This window comes from Salmo salar, chromosome 03 (genome assembly GCF_965601325.2).
Source record: "Salmo salar chromosome 03, fSalSal1, whole genome shotgun sequence".
Taxonomy (NCBI): Eukaryota; Metazoa; Chordata; class Actinopteri; order Salmoniformes; family Salmonidae; genus Salmo; species Salmo salar.
This window is the reverse complement of record NC_138293.1, coordinates 99,855,001-99,875,033: the sequence shown is the minus strand read 5'-3', so window position 1 is coordinate 99,875,033 and position 20,033 is coordinate 99,855,001. Positions and strand designations below refer to the sequence as shown.

The window sequence follows — 20,033 nt, the reverse complement described above, 5'->3', positions numbered from 1 at the left end:
CTAAAAACCTGTTTTTGCTTTGTCATTATGGGGTATTGTGTGTAGATTGATGGGGGGGGGAATAAGGCTGTAACGTAAGAAAATGTGGAAAAAGTCAAGGGGTGTGAATAATGCACTGTATATCTACCAGGTAAATACTTGCTACTGTAACAGTATTATAGTAAATGGTGAGTTAGTGGTAAGTAAGTGCAGGGCCGGGTTACCAAACGGGCACGCAGGGCACATTCCCAGAGGCCCGACTTCCATGGGGCCCCACTAATCTCTCAAATAGCATAAGAACACCATGGCAAAATGTGTTGAATTTAAACTGCTCATCAGATTACACAGAGCCACAAAGAATTACATTTTTTGTTGTTGTTGATAAACTCCAAAATCTACTGGGTGAAATACCACAGTGTGCCATCACAGCAGCAAGATTTCTGACCTGTTGCCACAAGAAAAGGGCAACCAGTGAAGAACAAACACCATTGTAAATACAACCCATGTTTATTTATTTTCCCTTTTGTACTTTAACACATCGCTACAACAGTGTATACAGACATAATATGACTTCTGAAATGTCTTTATTCTTTTGGGAGTGTAATATTTACTGTACATTTTTATTGTTTATTTCAATTTTGTTTATCCATTTCACTTGCTTTGGCAATGTAAACATATGTTTCCCATTCCAATAAAGCCCCTTGAATTGAATTGAGAGAGAGAAAGACAGAGAGAGACAGAGAGACAGAGAGAGAGAGACAGAGAGAGAGAGAGAGAGAGAGAGACAGAAAGAGACAGAGAGGCAGAGAAAGAAAGAGAGAGAGACAGAGACAGAGAATACCTGCGAGAGAGAGAAGACGCAGACTCCTCATGCCAAACAGGTGCTGTAGCCCAAAGTCCTGCACCTATAAACAGACAAACACACACACACACACACACACACACACACACACACACACACACACACACACACACACACACACACACACAGAGAAAACATTAATTAAAACTGAGCAGGTCTTATTAGATAGACAGCAGCAGGACTGGTCTGATAGTCTGAGCAGGTCTTACTCCTCATTAATGAGTTATTAGATAGACAGCAGCAGGTCTTACTCCTTCATTAGACACATGCTTGTCTACAGGAGTGTCTAGGGTCTAGTGTGTAGTGTATTAGTATAAAGGGTCTAGGGTGTAGTGTATTAGTATAAAGGGTGTAGTGTCTAGGGTGTAGTGTATTAGTATAAAGGGTCTAGGGCGTAGTGTATTAGTATAAAGGGTCTAGGGCGTAGTGTATTAGTATAAAGGGTGTAGTGTATTAGGATAAAGGGTCTAGGGTGTAGTGTATTAGTATAAAGGGTGTAGGGTGTAGTGTATTAGTATAAAGGGTGTAGGGTGTAGTGTATTAGGATAAAGGGTCTAGGGTGTAGTGTATTAGTATAAAGGGTCTAGGGTGTAGTGTATTAGTATAAAGGGTGTAGGGTGTAGTGTATTAGTATAAAGGGTGTAGGGCGTAGTGTATTAGTATAAAGGGTGTAGTGTATTAGTATAAAGGGTGTAGGGTGTAGTGTATTAGTATAAAGGGTGTAGTGTCTAGGGTGTAGTGTATTAGTATAAAGGGTGTAGGGTCTAGGGTGTAGTGTATTAGTATAAAGGGTGTAGGGTCTAGGGTGTAGTGTATTAGTATAAAGGGTGTAATGTCTAGGGTGTAGTGTATTAGTATAAAGAGTGTAGGGTCTAGGGTGTAGTGTATTAGTATAAAGGGTGTAGGATCTAGGGTGTAGTGTATTAGTATAAAGGGTGTAGGGTCTAGGGTGTAGTGAGGGTGTAGTGTATTAGTATAAAGGGTGTAGGATCTAGGGTGTAGTGAGGGTGTAGTGTATTAGTATAAAGGGTGTAGGGTCTAGGGTGTAGTGAGGGTGTAGTGTATTAGTATAAAGGGTGTAGGGTCTAGGGTGTAGTGAGGGTGTAGTGTATTAGTATAAAGGGTATAAAGGGCAGTTCCCCAACATAACAAAAACCTTTTCATTTTATTTTATATTGTTTGACATAAAAGACTGTAAAAACACCAGCAAAGCAGCTCCAATTGATTTTAATTTAGTAAATCTGTTCCAACTTATTCACAATTTATTAGGTCCAGTTTATTAGGTACACCACCCACAAAAATGGTTCGCTCCTACAGACAGTGAGTCTAGTGGTCGTGGCTCGCTATATAAAGCAGACAGACAGGCATCAAGGCATTCAGTTACTGTTTGACTGAAAATTATAATGGCCTAAAACAAGTGATTTAACCTCTATGGGCTAGGCGGGACGAATTCGTCCCACCTACGTAACAGCCACTTGAAGCCTGTGGCGCGATTTTCAAAACCTTAAAAATCCTATTACTTCAATTTCTCAAACATATGACTATTTTACAGCTATTTAAAGACAAGACTCTCGTTAATCTAACCACACTGTCCGATTTCAAAAAGGCTTTACAACGAAAGCAAAACATTAGATTATGTCAGCAGAGTACCAAGCCAGAAATAATCAGACACCCATTTTTCAAGCTAGCATATAATGTCACAAAAACCCAGAAGACAGCTAAATGCAACACTAACCTTTGATGATCTTCATCAGATGACAACCCTAGGACATTATGTTATACAATACATGCATGTTTTGTTCAATCAAGTTCATATTTATATCAAAAACCAGCTTTTTACATTAGCATGTGACGTTCAGAACTAGCATACCCCCCGCAAACTTCCGGGGAATTCGCTAACATTTTACTAAATTACTCACGATAAACGTTCACAAAAAGCATAACAATGATTTTAAGAATTATAGATACAGACCTCCTCTATGCACTCGATATGTCCGATTTTAAAATAGCTTTTTGGTGAAAGCACATTTTGCAATATTCTAAGTACATAGCCCAGGCATCACGGGCTAGCTATTTAGACACCCGGCAAGTTTAGCACTCACCATAATCATATTTACTATTATAAAAGTTTGATTACCTTTTGTTGTCTTCGTCAGAATGCACTCCCAGGACTGCTACTTCAATAACAAATGTTGGTTTGGTCCAAAATAATCCATCGTTATATCCGAATAGCGGCGTTTTGTTCGTGCGTTCCAGACACTATCCGAAATGGTAAAGAAGGGTCGCGCGCATGGCGCAATTCGTGACAAAAAAATTCTAAATATTCCATTACCGTACTTCGAAGCATGTCAACCGCTGTTTAAAATCAATTTTTATGCCATTTTTCTCGTAGAAAAGCGATATTATTCCGACCGGGAATCTCCTTTTCGGCAAACAGAGGAAAAAATCACAAAGACGGGGGCGGTCAGGTCACGCGCCTAAGCCCAGAGTCCCTTGATCGGCCACTTGAGAAAGGCGATAATGTGTTTCAGCCTGGGGCTGGGATGACGACATTCAGGTTTTTCCCGGGCTCTGAGCGCCTATGGACGACATAGGAAGTGTCACGTTAGAGCAGAGATCCTTAGTAAAAGATAGAGATGGCAAAGAAGTTCCAGAAATGGTCAGACAGGCCACTTCCTGTAAAGGAATCTCTCAGGTTTTGACCTGTCATTTGAGTTCTGTTATACTCACAGACACCATTCAAACAGTTTTAGAAACTTTAGGGTGTTTTCTATCCATATGTAATAAGTATATGCATATTCTAGTTACTGGGTAGGAGTGGTAACCAGATTAAATCGGGTACGTTTTTTATCCAGCCGTGTCAATACTGCCCCCTAGCCCTAACAGGCTAAGCGATTTCGAAGGTGGTATGATCGTCGGTTCCAGTATCTCAGAAACATCCGGCTTCCTGGGCTTTCCACGCACGACAGTGTCTAGGGTTTACCGAGAATGGTGCGAAAAAAAGCAAAAACCAGGTTCAACTCCTACCAGCTAAAAACAAGGAAGTGTCTCCATTTGGCACGTGTTCACCAACACTGGACAATTGAAGAGTGGAAAAACATTGCCTGGTCCAACAAATCCCAGTTCCTGATGTGTCAAGAATGAGTCCATGGCCCCATCCTGCCTGGTGTCAACGGTACAGGCTGGTGGTGGTGGTGTACTGGTGTGGGAAATGTTTTACTGGCACACATTAGGTCCCTTGATACCAATTGAGCAACGTTTCCATGCCCCGAAGAATTACTAGATGGGTGTATCTAATAAACTGGCAACTAAGTGTATGTGATTCTTACAAAGGTTTGAAATGATACCAATTGAGCAACGTTTCCATGCCCCAAAGAATTCAGACTGTTCTGGAAGCAAAGTGTAAACTGGCCACTAAGTGTATATGATTCTTACAAAGGTTTGAAATTATTGTGTTTTAGTCCAATATTATATCTGTTTGAACTTCTTGAGGTCAATTTGCAGTCTACAAATGATTTGTAATTATGTTCCTGGCTGAATCTAGTTGATGATCCCTGGTCTAAGGGTCTAGTGTGTACTGTACCTGACAGCACCAGCGCAGGTAGAGACTCCTCAAAGAAGACATGGTGGACAGGTAACCTAGACCTGTATCTGTAATCCTCACACATCTGGAGAAAGAGAGAGAGAAAGAAAGAAAGAGAAAGAGAGACCATAATGATACTTTTCATACTATACTGGTTTTCCTTCTGAAATAATGTAGTATAGGCCTTTACTCAGACCCCCCCCACACACACTATACTACTACCTACTATACTCCACACTACTATACTACACCCTATACCCTACCATACTACACACTACTATACTACACACTACTATACTACACCCCACAATACTACACACTACTATACTACACACCACTATCCTACCACCAACTATACTACACACTACTATACTACACCCTACACACTACTATAATCCACACTACTATACTACACACAACTATACTACCACCTACTATACTCCACACTACTATACTACACCCTACACACTACTATACTATACACTACTATACTACACCCAACACACTACTATACCACACACCACTATACTACCACATACTATACCCCACACTACTATACTGCACACCACTATACTACTATACACCACTATACTACCCCATACTATACTCCACGCTACTATACTACACAACCCTATACTACCACCTACTATAGTCCACACTACTATACTACACCCAGACACTACTATACTACACTTCTATACTACACGCTACTATACTACACACCCCGATACTACCACCTACTATAGTCCACACTACTATACTACAACCTCTACCCTACTATACTACACACTACTATACTACACACCCCTATAATACCACATACTATACTCCACACTACTATACTACACACTACTATACTACCACATACTATACCCCACACTACTATACTACCACATACTATACCCCACACTACTATGCTGCACACCACTATACTATACTATACCCTACTATACTACACACCACTATACTACCACACCACTATACTCCACACTACTATACTACACACCCCTATGCTACCACCTACTATAGTCCACACTACTATACTACACCCTACACACTACTATACTACACTACTACACTACATGCTACTATACTACACACCCCTATACTACCACCTACTATACTTCACTACAACCTATACCCTACTATACCACACACTACTATACTACACACCACTATAATACTGCCTACTATACTCCACACTACTATACTACACACCCCTATACCACCACCTATACCCTACTATACTACACACTACTATACTACACACCACTATAATACCGCCTACTATACTCCACACTACTATACTACACCCCCCTATACTACCACCTACTATACCACAACCTATACCCTACTATACTACACACTACTATACTACACACCACTATACTACCACACACTATACTCCACACTACTATACTACACACCCCTATGCTACCACCTACTATAGTCCACACTACTATACTACACTACTATACTACATGCTGCTATACTACACACCCCTATACTACCACCTACTATACTTCACTACAACCTATACCCTACTATACACTACTATACTACCACAAACTATACTCCACCCTACTATACTACCACCTACTATACGCCACACAACTATACTACACCATATACCCTACTATAATACACACTACTATACTACACACTACCATACTACACACCACTCCACTCTACTATGCTCCACTCTACTATGCTCCACTCCACTCTGCTCCACTCTACTATACTATGCTCCACTCTACTATACCCCACGCTACTCTACTATACCCCACTCCACTCTACTATGCTCCACTCTACTATACTCTACTATACTCCACATTACTATGCTCCACTCTACTATACTATACTCCACTCTACTATGCTCCACTCTACTATGCTCCACTCCACCCTACTATACTCCACTCTACTATGCTCCACTCTACTATGCTCCACTCCACTATGCTCCACTCTACTATGCTCCACTCCACTATGCTCCACTCTACTATGCTCCACTCCACTGTGCTCCACTCTACTATGCGCCACTCTACTATGCTCCACTCCACTATACTATACTCCACACTACTATGCTCCACTCTACTATGCTCCACTCTACTATGCTCCACTCCACTCTACTATACTCCACTCCACTATACTATACTACACTCTACTATGCTCCACACTACTATACTACACACTACCATACTACACCCTACTATGCTCCACTGCAATCTACTATGCTCCACTCTACTATGCTCCACTCTACTATACTCCACTCCACTATACTACACTCTACTATGCTCCACACTACTATACTACACACTACCATACTACACACTACTATGCACCACTCTACTACACTCCACTCTACTATACTATGCTCCACTCTACTATACTACACTCCACTCCATTCCACTATACTCCACTCTACTCCACTCTACTATTCTCCACTCTACTATACTCCACTCTACTATACTCCACTCTACCATACTACACTCTACTATGCTCCACTCTACTATGCTCCACTCTACTATGCCCCACTCTACTATGCTCCACTCTACTATACTCCACTCTACTATACTCCACTATACTATACTCCACTCTAGTACATTCTACTATACTCCACACTACTATACTCCACTCGACTATGCTCCACCCTACTATACTACACTCTACTATACTCTACTATGCTCCACTCTGCTATGCTCCACTCTACTGTGCTCCACTCTACTGTGCTACACTCTACTATGCTACACTCTACTATACTATACTCCACTCTACTACATTCTACTATACTCCACTCTCACCTGTCCAGTACCAGCTCCTCTAGTTTGTGGAGGTCACAGGCAATGTACTCCAGGGCCATGTCAGTGATGCGTGGGCACCAGGAGAGGTCCAGGCTCCGCAGCTTCCTCAGATTCTCTGCTACCAGCTCCACCCCGTCATCAGTGATTTTAGAGCAGCCTGACAGGCTCAGAGCCGTGAGGTTGGGCAGGCTGTGGACCATGTTAACCACACCATGGTTGGTGATCTCCCAACACGAGTGGAGACGCAGCGTGTGAGTGGTGTAGCCCTGAGGGGGGGAGGGAGGGAGGGAGGGAAAGAGCAAAAGACAGGGAGAAAGAAAGAAAGAGAGAGAGAGAGAGAGAGAGAGAGAGAGAGAAAGAGGTTTAGGATTATATCTATGAATTCATCATAAGAGACCACAGTAATCTGAACTCATCATGAGAGACCACAGTAATCTGAACTCATTATGAGAGGACCACAGTAATCTGAACTCATGATGAGAGACCACAGTAATCTGAACTCATCATGCGAGACCACAGTAATCTGAACTCATCATGAGAGGACCACAGTAATCTGAACTCATCATGCGAGACCACAGTAATCTGAACTCATCATGAGAGACCACAGTAATCTGAACTCATCATGAGAGGACCACAGTAATCTGAACTCATCATGAGAGGACCACAGTAATCTGAACTCATCATGAGAGACCACAGTAATCTGAACTCATCATGAGAGACCACAGTAATCTGAACTCATCATGAGAGACCACAGTAATCTGAACTCATCATGAGAGACCACAGTAATCTGAACTCATCATGAGAGGACCACAGTAATCTGAACTCATCATGAGAGACCACAGTAATCTGAACTCATCATGAAAGACCACAGTAATCTGAACTCATCATGAGAAGACCACAGTAATCTGAACTCATCATGAGAGACCACAGTAATCTTAACTCATCATAAGAGACCACAGTAATCTGAACTCATCATGAAAGACCACAGTAATCTGAACTCATCATGAGAGACCACAGTAATCTGAACTCATCATGAAAGACCACAGTAATCTGAACTCATCATGAGAGACCACAGTAATCTGAACTCATCATGAAAGACCACAGTAATCTGAACTCATCATGAAAGACCACAGTAATCTGAACTCATCATGAGAGGACCACAGTAATCTGAACTCATCATGAGAGGACCACAGTAATCTGAACTCATCATGAGAGGACCACAGTAATCTGAACTCATCATGAGAGACCACAGTAATCTGAACTCATCATGAGAGGACCACAGTAATCTGAACTCATCATGAGAGACCACAGTAATCTGAACTCATCATGAGAGGACCACAGTAATCTGAACTCATCATGAGAGGACCACAGTAATCTGAACTCATCATGAGAGGACCACAGTAATCTGAACTCATCATGAGAGACCACAGTAATCTGAACTCATCATGAGAGGACCACAGTAATCTGAACTCATCATGAGAGACCACAGTAATCTGAACTCATCATGAGAGGACCACAGTAATCTGAACTCATCATGAGAGGACCACAGTAATCTGAACTCATCATGAGAGACCACAGTAATCTGAACTCATCATGAGAGGACCACAGTAATCTGAACTCATCATGAGAGGACTTAGCCTTTCAGTGACCCCTCTCTTGACAGTGAAGGAAAAACAGGTTAATTTCCTGCAATTCTAACATTTTGCCATGGAGCGGAGAGAAGACTTTCCAATTTTATAACTAATTTCATGCAATTCTACTCATTTTTTTTACATGACATTTGATGATCAATGGGGGACCCTCCGGCCGGTAGGGGAACTGATCTGCGGGCCTACAGAGAGGACGGAGAGAGGGGGAAGGGAAGAAGTGTGTGTGTGTGTGTACCAGTAGCTGTGTGCTCTCTATAACAGTGTAGGATTGTAACCTACCTGTTTGGCTGTGAAGTAAGCCATGGCTGTGTCGGTTACGTGGTAGGCCTGCAGGCTGAGCTCTGACAGGTTGGGCAGTAGCTGTGAGATGGCAGCGATAGCGTCGTCTGCCACATTGATACAGTCGCTGACGCTGAGCGAGGTGAGCCGTGCGTTCAGGCTGGACCACAGACCGGCCTCCGTGAAGTCATTACAACCAGCCAACTCCAGGTGCATCAGACCCTGCATCTGTTCCAGCATCACCTACACACACACACCACAGAGAACACACACTGAGTTTAAAGAATACACACAGCCCTATCCAGCATCACCTACACACACCTACCCAGCATCACCTACACACACCCCTATCCAGCATCACCTACACACACCCCTATCCAGCATCACCTACACACACACCTATCCAGCATCACCTACACACACACACCTATCCAGCATCACCTACACACACACACACCTATCCAGCATCACCTACACACACACACCTATCCAGCATCACCTACACACACACCTATCCAGCATCACCTACACACACACCTATCCAGCATCACCTACACACACACACCACAGAGAACACACACTGAGTTTAAAGAATACACACAGCCCTATCCAGCATCACCTACACACACCTACCCAGCATCACCTACACACACCCCTATCCAGCATCACCTACACACACCCCTATCCAGCATCACCTACACACACACCTATCCAGCATCACCTACACACACACCTATCCAGCATCACCTACACACACACACCTATCCAGCATCACCTACACACACACACCTATCCAGCATCACCTACACACACCACAGAGAACACACACTGAGTTTACACTGATACAACTCTGATACAACTTTGATATAAAACCGATATAACTCTGATATAACTGTGATACTAAGTGTATTCGGAAAGTGTTCAGACCCCTTGACTTTTTCCACATTTTGTTACGTTACAGCCTTATTCTAATATTGATTCAATTGTTTTTCTCCCTCATCAAGCTACACACAATATCCAATAATGACGAAGCAAAAACAGGTTTTTAGACATTTAGACATTCGCAAATGTATTAAAAAATCAGCGCTCTGGAGCAGGTTTTCATCAAGGATCTCTCTGTACTTTGCTCCATTCATCTTTCCCTCAATCCTGACTAGTCTCCCAGTCCCTGCAGGTAAAAAAAACATTCCCACAGCATGATGCTGCCACCACCATGCTTCACTGTAGGGATGATGCCAGGTTTCCTCCAGACGTGATGCTTGGCATTCAGGCCAAAGAGTTCAATATTGGTTTCATCAGACCAGAGAATCTTGTTTCTCATGGTCTGAGAGTCTTTAGGTGCCTTTTGGCAAACACCAAGTGGGCTGTCATGTGCCTTTTACTGAGGAGTGACTTCCGTCTGACCACTCTACCATAAAGGCCTGATTGGTGGAGTGCTGCAGAGATGGTTGTCCTTCTGGGAGGTTATCCCATCTCCACAGAGGAACTCTGGTCCCCTGTCAGAGTGACCATCAGATTCTTGGTCACCTCCCTGACCAAGGCCCCTCTCCCATGATTGCTCTGTTTGGCCGGGCGGCCAGCTGTCGGAAGAGTCTTGGTGGTTCCAAACTTCTTCCATTTAAGAATGATGGAGGCCATTGTGTTCTTGGGGACTTTCAATGCTGCAGAAATGTTTTGGTACCCTTCCCCAGATCTGTGCCTCCACACAATCCAGTCTCTGAGCTCTACAGACAATTCCTTCGACCTCATGGCTTGGTTTTTGCTCTGACATACACTGTCAACTTTTGGACCTTATATTGACAGGTGAGTGCCTTTCCAAATCATGTCCAATCAATTGAATTTACCACAGGTGGACTCCAATCAAGTTGTAGAAACATCTCAAGGATGATCAATGGAAAGAGGATACACCTGAGCTCAATTTCGAGTCTCATAGCAAAGGGTTCGAATACTTATGTAAAAAAGGTATTTCTGTTTTTTCTTTTGAATATATTTGCAAAATTTCTAAAAACCTGTTTGGCTTATTTTACCTTTATTTAACTAGGCAAGTCAGTTAAGAACAAATTCTTATTTTCAATGACAGCCTAGGAATAAATAAAAACAAACCGACCAAAACAAAACAGTTTTTAAAACAGTGTCTCTCTTGATAATCTGACAGACTGGCTGTGCTCTACGAGGTTATGGGCCATACAGTGCTGTGTGCCAATAGAGGTGGAATGAACAGTAGTCCATATTCACACCACCACCACAGTAGTCCATACTCACAACACCACCACAGTAGTCCATATTCACAACACCACCACAGTAGTCCATATTCACAACACCACCACAGTAGTCCATACTCACAACACCACCACAATTGTCCATACTCACAACACCACCACAGTAGTCCATACTCACAACACCACCACAGTAGTCCATACTCACAACACCACCACAGTAGTCCATACTCACAACACCGCCACAGTAGTCCATACTCACAACACCACCACAGTAGTCCATACTCACAACGTCACCACAGTAGTCCATACTCACAACACCACCACAGTAGTCCATACTCACAACACCACCACAGTAGTCCATATTCACAACACCACCACAGTAGTCCATACTCACAACACCACCACAGTAGTCCATATTCACAACGTCACCACAGTAGTCCATACTCACAACACCACCACAGTAGTCCATATTCACAACGCCACCACAGTAGTCCATACTCACAACACCACCACAGTAGTCCATACTCACAACACCACCACAGTAGTCCATACTCACAACACCACCACCACAGAGAAGCAGGGTGGATTGTTGACTATTCTGATTCCATGTATGAGGGGTGTTTTGGAATGGAATGCCAAGTCACTGTACCAAACCTTTTCACCTTCGGTGATGCTGTGTTTACAGAGACAATCAGAAACTCAGCTATGCTATTGTTATTATAATAGACAATGGTTGGATTGCATTTACAGCACACTGCACTCCTGTGACATCTCACATTTCATAGAGACTCATGTTCATTCTACTCACTCTATCGATTGTTTACCTGTTGGGGATAAACGTTCCACAGATCTAGGACCAGCTCACCAGCCTCAAACACTAACCTTAACCATTAACCATTCTAATAGAATATCTCTCCTCTCAGTGTCCCATGATCATGTGAGCAGTGAGCAAGGTCATGTGATGTGACATTCCACATTCCATGTGATCCCTGGTGACCTAGTTGACATGGTGCCCAGCTACAGCGGAATCCAGCTCGCCCAGTGACTGTTACTAGGTTACGCAGCGTTGGGGTGGCAGGCTTTCCGAGTTCAGGGAGTGCATTGTGTTGATATTGATGCTGAGGATTAACAAAAGTAACGATCTATATTACTATAAAGTAACGCGTTATATTACTTTAAAGTATTGTGTTATATTACCATAAAGTATTGCGTTATATTACTTTAAAGTAAAGCGTTATATTACTATAAAGTAACACGTTATATAACTATAAAGTAACACGTTATATTACTATAAAGTAAAGTGTTATATTACTATAAAGTATTGTGTTATATTACTATAAAGTATTGCGTTATATTATTACAAAATAAGGTGTTATATTACTACAAAGTAAGGTGTTATATAACTATAAAGTAACACGTTATATAACTATAAAGTAACACGTTATATTACTATGAAGTAAGGTGTTATATTACTATTAAGTATTGTGTTATATTACTATAAAGTATTGCGTTATATTACTATAAACTAGTGTGTTATATTACTATAAAGTAAGGTGTTATTACTATAAAGTAACATGTTATATTACTATAAAGTAAGGTGTTATATTACTATAAAGTAATGTGTTATATTACTATAAAGTAACACGTTATATTACTATAAAGTATTGCGTTATATTACTATAAAGTAACACGTTATATTACTATAAAGTAACACGTTATATTACTATAAAGTAAGGTGTTATATTACTATAAAGTAAGGTGTTATATTACTATAAAATAATGTGTTATATTACTATAAATTAACACGTTATATTACTATAAAGTATTGCGTTATATTACTATAAAGTAACATGTTATATTACTATAAAGTAACACGTTATATTACTATAAAGTAACACGTTATATTACTATAAAGTATTGCGTTATATTACTATAAAGTAAGGTGTTATATTACTATAAATTAACACGTTATATTACTATAAAGTAAGGTGTTATATTACTATAAAGTAATGTGTTATATTACTATAAAGTAACACGTTATATTACTATAAAGTATTGCGTTATATTACTATAAAGTAACACGTTATATTACTATAAAGTAACACGTTATATTACTATAAAGTAACACGTTATATTACTATAAAGTAAGGTGTTATATTACTATAAAGTAAGGTGTTATATTACTATAAAATAATGTGTTATATTACTATAAATTAACACGTTATATTACTATAAAGTATTGCGTTATATTACTATAAAGTAACATGTTATATTACTATAAAGTAACACGTTATATTACTATAAAGTAACACGTTATATTACTATAAAGTAACACGTTATATTACTATAAAGTATTGCGTTATATTACTATAAAGTAAGGTGTTATATTACTATAAAGTAAGGTGTTATATTACTATAAATTAACACGTTATATTACTATAAAGTAAGGTGTTATATTACTATAAAGTAATGTGTTATATTACTATAAAGTAACACGTTATATTACTATAAAGTAACACGTTATATTACTATCAAGTATTGCGTTATATTACTATAAAGTAAGGTGCTATATTACTATAAAGTAAGGTGTTATATTACTATAAAGTAAGGTGTTATATTACTATAAATTAACACATTATATTACTATAAAGTAACACGTTATATTACTATAAAGTATTGCGTTATATTACTATAAAGTAAGGTGTTATATTACTATAAAGACACCATATTCCTATACGACACTACTTCTGTCCAGGGCCCGTAGGGCTTCACAGCATCACTGTAGGACAGCAATCAGGATTGATCCCATCTCTACAGTAAGCCTGTTTACACCCTTTACTGTAGGACTAATGGAAGTTACATCTACTGTAGGACTAATGGAAGTTCATCTACTGTAGGACTAATGGAAGTTACATCTACTGTAGGACTAATGGAAGTTCATCTACTGTAGGACTAATGGAAGTTCATCTACTGTAGGACTAATGGAAGTTACATCTACTGTAGGACGAATGGAAGTTACATCTACTGTAGGACTAATGGAAGTTACATCTACTGTAGGACTAATGGAAGTTCATCTACTGTAGGACTAATGGAAGTTACATCTACTGTAGGACTAATGGAAGTTACATCTACTGTAGGACTAATGGAAGTTAATCTACTGTAGGACTAATGGAAGTTACATCTACTGTAGGACTAATGGAAGTTACATCTACTGTAGGACTAATGGAAGTTCATCTACTGTAGGACTAATGGAAGTTCATCTACTGTAGGACTAATGGAAGTTACATCTACTGTAGGACTAATGGAAGTTACATCTACTGTAGGACTAATGGAAGTTCATCTACTGTAGGACTAATGGAAGTTCATCTACTGTAGGACTAATGGAAGTTACATCTACTGTAGGACTAATGGAAGTTCATCTACTGTAGGACTAATGGAAGTTCCATCTACTGTAGGACTAATGGAAGTTCATCTACTGTAGGACTAATGGAAGTTCATCTACTGTAGGACTAATGGAAGTTACATCTACTGTAGGACTAATGGAAGTTACATCTACTGTAGGACTAATGGAAGTTACATCTACTGTAGGACTAATGGAAGTTCATCTACTGTAGGACTAATGGAAGTTACATCTACTGTAGGACTAATGGAAGTTCATCTACTGTAGGACTAATGGAAGTTACATCTACTGTAGGACTAATGGAAGTTCATCTACTGTAGGACTAATGGAAGTTCATCTACTGTAGGACTAATGGAAGTTACATCTACTGTAGGACTAATGGAAGTTACATCTACTGTAGGACTAATGGAAGTTCATCTACTGTAGGACTAATGGAAGTTACATCTACTGTAGGACTAATGGAAGTTCATCTACTGTAGGACTAATGGAAGTTACATCTACTGTAGGACTAATGGAAGTTACATCTACTGTAGGACTAATGGAAGTTCATCTACTGTAGGACTAATGGAAGTTACATCTACTGTAGGACTAATGGAAGTTCATCTACTGTAGGACTAATGGAAGTTACATCTACTGTAGGACTAATGGAAGTTCATCTACTGTAGGACATATTGAGTACAACTTGTTGCGTTCCTGTGTGGCTCAGTTGGTAGAGCAAGGTGCTTGCAATGTCAGCGTGATGGGTTTGATTCCTGCTGGGGTCATCCATACAAAATTGCATGCACACAAAGTCCCTTTGGATAAAAGCGTCTGCTAAATCTGTTTTTTTCCTCTCGGACGCTTCACAGTTTTACTGCAGCCCTGAACTAACTCCACCTGATTCACCTAGTCAAGGGCTTGATGATTGGTTGACCAGTTGAATCAGGTGCTAGCTGGGGAATAGATCAAATCCCTGGACAGGCTTGTCCCCAAGGAGAGGTTGGAGAAAGGCTGTGCTAAATGACATGTTTGTGTTCACATGACTGTAACTATATATATATATATATATATATATATATATATATATATATATATATATATATATATATATATATATATATATATATATATATTATATATATATATATTTATTTATATATATATATATTTATTTATATATATATATATATTTATATATATATATATATATTTATTTATATATATATATATATATATATGACAATGACTCACCTCCAGGCCTGCGTCTGTGATGGTGGACCTCTTCAGACTGACCGACTTCACCCCCTTCTTGGACAGGGGGTAATTATCAATGAACTCACAAATGTCCAGGTCCGAAACTCCCACCAGACAGAACGCCTGGAACCCTCTGAGAGCAAAGGCCTGCAGGCTGACAAACTCCTTCTCTCCGCTGGGGAGCAGGGCATACAGCTCCTTGGCGTGGAGGATGGGAGTGACACCCTCCCAGAACTTAGGCTGGTACAGCACCTTCCTCCAGGTCCTACACACCTGGGCCAGGACACACTTCTCAGCCGTGGTGAAGTACCACAGCAGCCTGTTGAGCAGCTTCTCATCCAGGGCCAGCTGGCGCTCCAGGGGCAGCAGAAGGGCCAGAGGCAGGGTGAGGGGAAGGTGAGGCTTGGGTAAGGTGAGTGGGACCTGGCGCAGCGGGGGTTTGAGGGCCGTCAGGGGGCTGTGGTCCAGGTCTGGACCCAGGGGGTTGAGGGGGTCCAGGTGGTAGGGTAGGGAAGGCGGGGGTAGGATGCCGGGCACGGAGGACGACTGGCACAGGCGGTTCTTGGCGGCGGGCGTGCCCTTGGTGATGCTGGCGCTGCCCAGACCGTTGGGCTGAGGGGGGAGCTTGACCATGCCGTTTCTCGGGACACACGGAGACTTGAGCTCGCTGGGGGTCGACATGTTCAACATTGGGAACCTAGGAGGAGGGAGAGAGAATGAATTCATGGTAAACACTGGATCAGAGAAGGGGGGGGGGGGGGGAGTGATCTGGCCCTCATACCATCATGGCTACCTAATCATCGCCAGCTTCCAATTGGCTCATTCCTCTCATTCATCTCCCCTTCCACTATTCACCAGGTTGTTGCTGTGAATGAGAATGTGTTCTCAGTCAACTTACCTGGTAAAATAAAAATACATTTAACACATTGTCTATGGACCTGCCTGTCTGTCACTGAACGGACTGAGTAGATAAACACCACTAGGCAGTTCTATGTAGATAGCTGAGCTGCAGACTACCGTTTCCCAAAACCTGTGTGCTTGATGTTGGAGAGCCTCGCTGTTATGTACAATATAGCCTGCACTCAAACAGACACGATTTCTGGGAAAACAAAGCATTTTTTCGTTTGAATAATTCACAGAACACTTGACGACACTCCCTTGGCAGGCTTGCATTAGAAATAGAGCGGTTGTTTATAGTGGCAGGGCCTATATCTAAGCAAGCATCCCTACTAGGCTAGCCTACAATATTACGTAATGCCGATGGCACAGTAGCACAGCAGTAAGTTACAATAGGACGTGTTTACTTTGAATAAAGATACCAAGGCCAAACAGAAACAGTTTAAATCGATGGCTGATGATGAGAGGTGTAACGTTAGCGCCTTATCAACAATCATCACAGATAAAATAAGCTCTATGCATCCTTCATTGCATCCTTGCATCCTTCAAAACCTTCAGATACAGTCGGTATCATTATTCATAGGATATCGACAACTATACAATTAATAGCATTCCCGTCATCAAATAGTGTCTATGACTGCCGACAGTAACCTAGGCTATAGGCTACACCATCAGATGTTTGCCTTGGGCTATTACAAATGGATAGTATATTAAACCCATTTCACTCTGCTTGTGATTGGTCCAATATTCGGTTTGTGTTGCACGTAACACATATCGGTGTAATAGAGCTGAAACGGGAATAAGCGATGCTGCATCAGAAAAGCTAACCGAAGGAAGGGATGGCTATTCTCCCGTCCCTTCTCGTCCTCTCTCTCTCCCTCCCTCCCGCTCTCTCGCACCGCTAAACAAAAAAATACCATTGCAGTGCTCCGGCCAGCATGAATCTGCATTGCACTGCTCTTACCTTTAGACTGAACCCCGTCACTTCCCCCGATTGACCCGAAGCCTCGCAAGTCTTTCACCAAACGGAGCTGTATTTTATCTCCAGCATCACCATACTACCAGCAGCATCCACAGGGAATGGCGGAGAGCGGGGGATGTTATTGAATTGTCGGAACTACGACGCGATGCGAATCGTTTGAAAGGTGCATCATTTCGTATCGGAAGCGACGAGGACAGAATATAAGGGAATATGCGTGAAATCGGGACGATTGTCCTGTGTTGTTTGTTTCATCGGCGCATCATTCCACGGTGTCAGCGGATATAAATATGTGGTGCGTTCGAATCAGTGTCAGAGAGAGAGAGAGAGAGAGAGCGAGAGAGAGAGAGAGAGAGAGAGAGAGAGAGGAGAGAGAGAGAGAGAGAGAGAACAACAACATGACATCGCCTGGCTCACTGACATCAGCGGAACTCAACAGAGGAAGAGAAGAGAAGAGGCTGAGGCGGTACTCTCTCTCTCTCTTTCGTTCTCTCTCAATTCAATTTCAGTTCAAAATGTTTCCCATGCTTTATTGGCATGGGAAACATGTGTTTACATTGCCTGAGCAATTGAAATGAACAAAAATGAGAACACACAAAACAATATCAACAAAAACTGATTAGAAATGAACAGTAAATATTGCACTCACAAATGTTCGAAAAAGATCAAGACATTTCAAGTGTTATATATTATCAGCTAAGTTTTAGCAATGTGCAAATAGTTGTAGTACGAATAGTAGGGGAAGATAAATAACCAGATACATATTGGTGTTATTCTCTCTCTCTCTCTCTCGGCACCAAACACCCCAACAACAACTCATTCATTCACCCCCACTGAACTACTCATAACCCTAACCTATACTGCACTGTGGTCTAACATGAAGATACATTCGTCCAACTGCACACAAGGTCCAACAGAAATGTGACTTTCCTTTAGCCTACCATTCCCTCTGAAAGACACACATACATATAGGCCTACAGCCTACTAATAATGATTGCCATTGCCCCTATTTGACTGCCTGGCAAAAATAAGCCTATATTTTCTGTTAAAAGACTGCCTGCCAGTCTAGCTGCCTGTCTGGCCTGTACATGTAGGCATACAGCCTAACACAATATGCTTTTCATTGGCATTGCTACGGAATAGCCTGCAACATGTATCACACCGCAACAACCAACTACATGTTTACCAGCAAGGGAAGTGAACGGTTTGGATCCACAGAGTAGATATATTACTGAGTATCAACTCATAACACATCTCAAACGCAGAGTAGATATATTACTGAGTATCAACTCATAACACATCTCAAACACAGAGTAGATATATTACTGAGTATCAACTCATAACACATCTCAAACACAGAGTAGATATATTACTGAGTATCAACTCATAACACATCTCAAACACAGAGTAGATCTATTACTGAGTATCAACTCATAACACATCTCAAACACAGAGTAGATCTATTACTGAGTATCAACTCATAACACATATCAAACACAGAGTAGATATATTACTGAGTATCAACTCATAACACATCTCAAACACAGAGTAGACATATTACTGAGTATCAACTAATAACACATCTCAAACACAGAGTAGATATATTACTGAGTATCAACTCATAACACATCTCAAACACAGAGTAGATATATTACTGAGTATCAACTCATAACACATCTCAAACACAGAGTAGATATATTACTGAGTATCAACTCATAACACATCTCAAACACAGAGTAGATATATTACTGAGTATCAACTCATAACACATCTCAAACACAGAGTAGATATATTACTGAGTATCAACTCATAACACATCTCAAACACAGAGTAGATATATTACTGAGTATCAACTCATAACACATCTCAAACACAGTACATACCTGTAGCAAAGCCTTCTCCTTTCATATGAGTGTTGCCTAAAAGCATGTCCCTTTCTCTAACTCTCTGTCTCTCTCTCTCTCTCTCTCTGTCTCTCTCTCTGTCCCTTTCTCTAACTCTCTCTCTCTCTCTGTCCCTTTCTCTCTCTGTCTCTCTCTCTCTGTTTCTCTCTCTGTCTCTCTGTCTCTGTCCCTCTCTCTCTCTCTCTGTCCCTCTCTCTGTCTCTCACTCTCTCTCTCTCTCTCTGTCCCTTTCTCTCTCTGTCTCTCTCTCT

General features: G+C 41.0%; 1 protein-coding gene across 3 annotated transcripts in view; it reads right to left on the bottom strand.

Moving 5' to 3' along the window:
- The window catches only part of LOC106592509 (F-box/LRR-repeat protein 16), a 60,590-nt gene that overhangs the window by 14,273 nt on the left and 26,284 nt on the right, over positions 1 to 20,033 (bottom strand). The window contains exons 1-6 of one of the 3 annotated variants that reach the window (XM_045715914.2): positions 19,762 to 20,033; positions 16,000 to 16,699; positions 9,151 to 9,393; positions 7,223 to 7,488; positions 4,425 to 4,509; positions 821 to 884 (exon numbers count right to left, since the gene is read on the bottom strand). The exon at positions 19,762 to 20,033 is cut by the window's right edge and continues 420 nt beyond it. In XM_045715914.2, coding sequence (XP_045571870.1) covers positions 821 to 884; positions 4,425 to 4,509; positions 7,223 to 7,488; positions 9,151 to 9,393; positions 16,000 to 16,692 — 1,351 coding nt within the window. In that variant the 5' untranslated portion in view covers positions 16,693 to 16,699; positions 19,762 to 20,033. Of the gene's footprint in view, positions 1 to 820; positions 885 to 4,424; positions 4,510 to 7,222; positions 7,489 to 9,150; positions 9,394 to 15,999; positions 16,700 to 17,863; positions 18,199 to 19,761 lie in introns of those variants that run through there. The other 2 variants (XM_045715913.2, XM_045715912.2) reach the window with 2 other exon arrangements.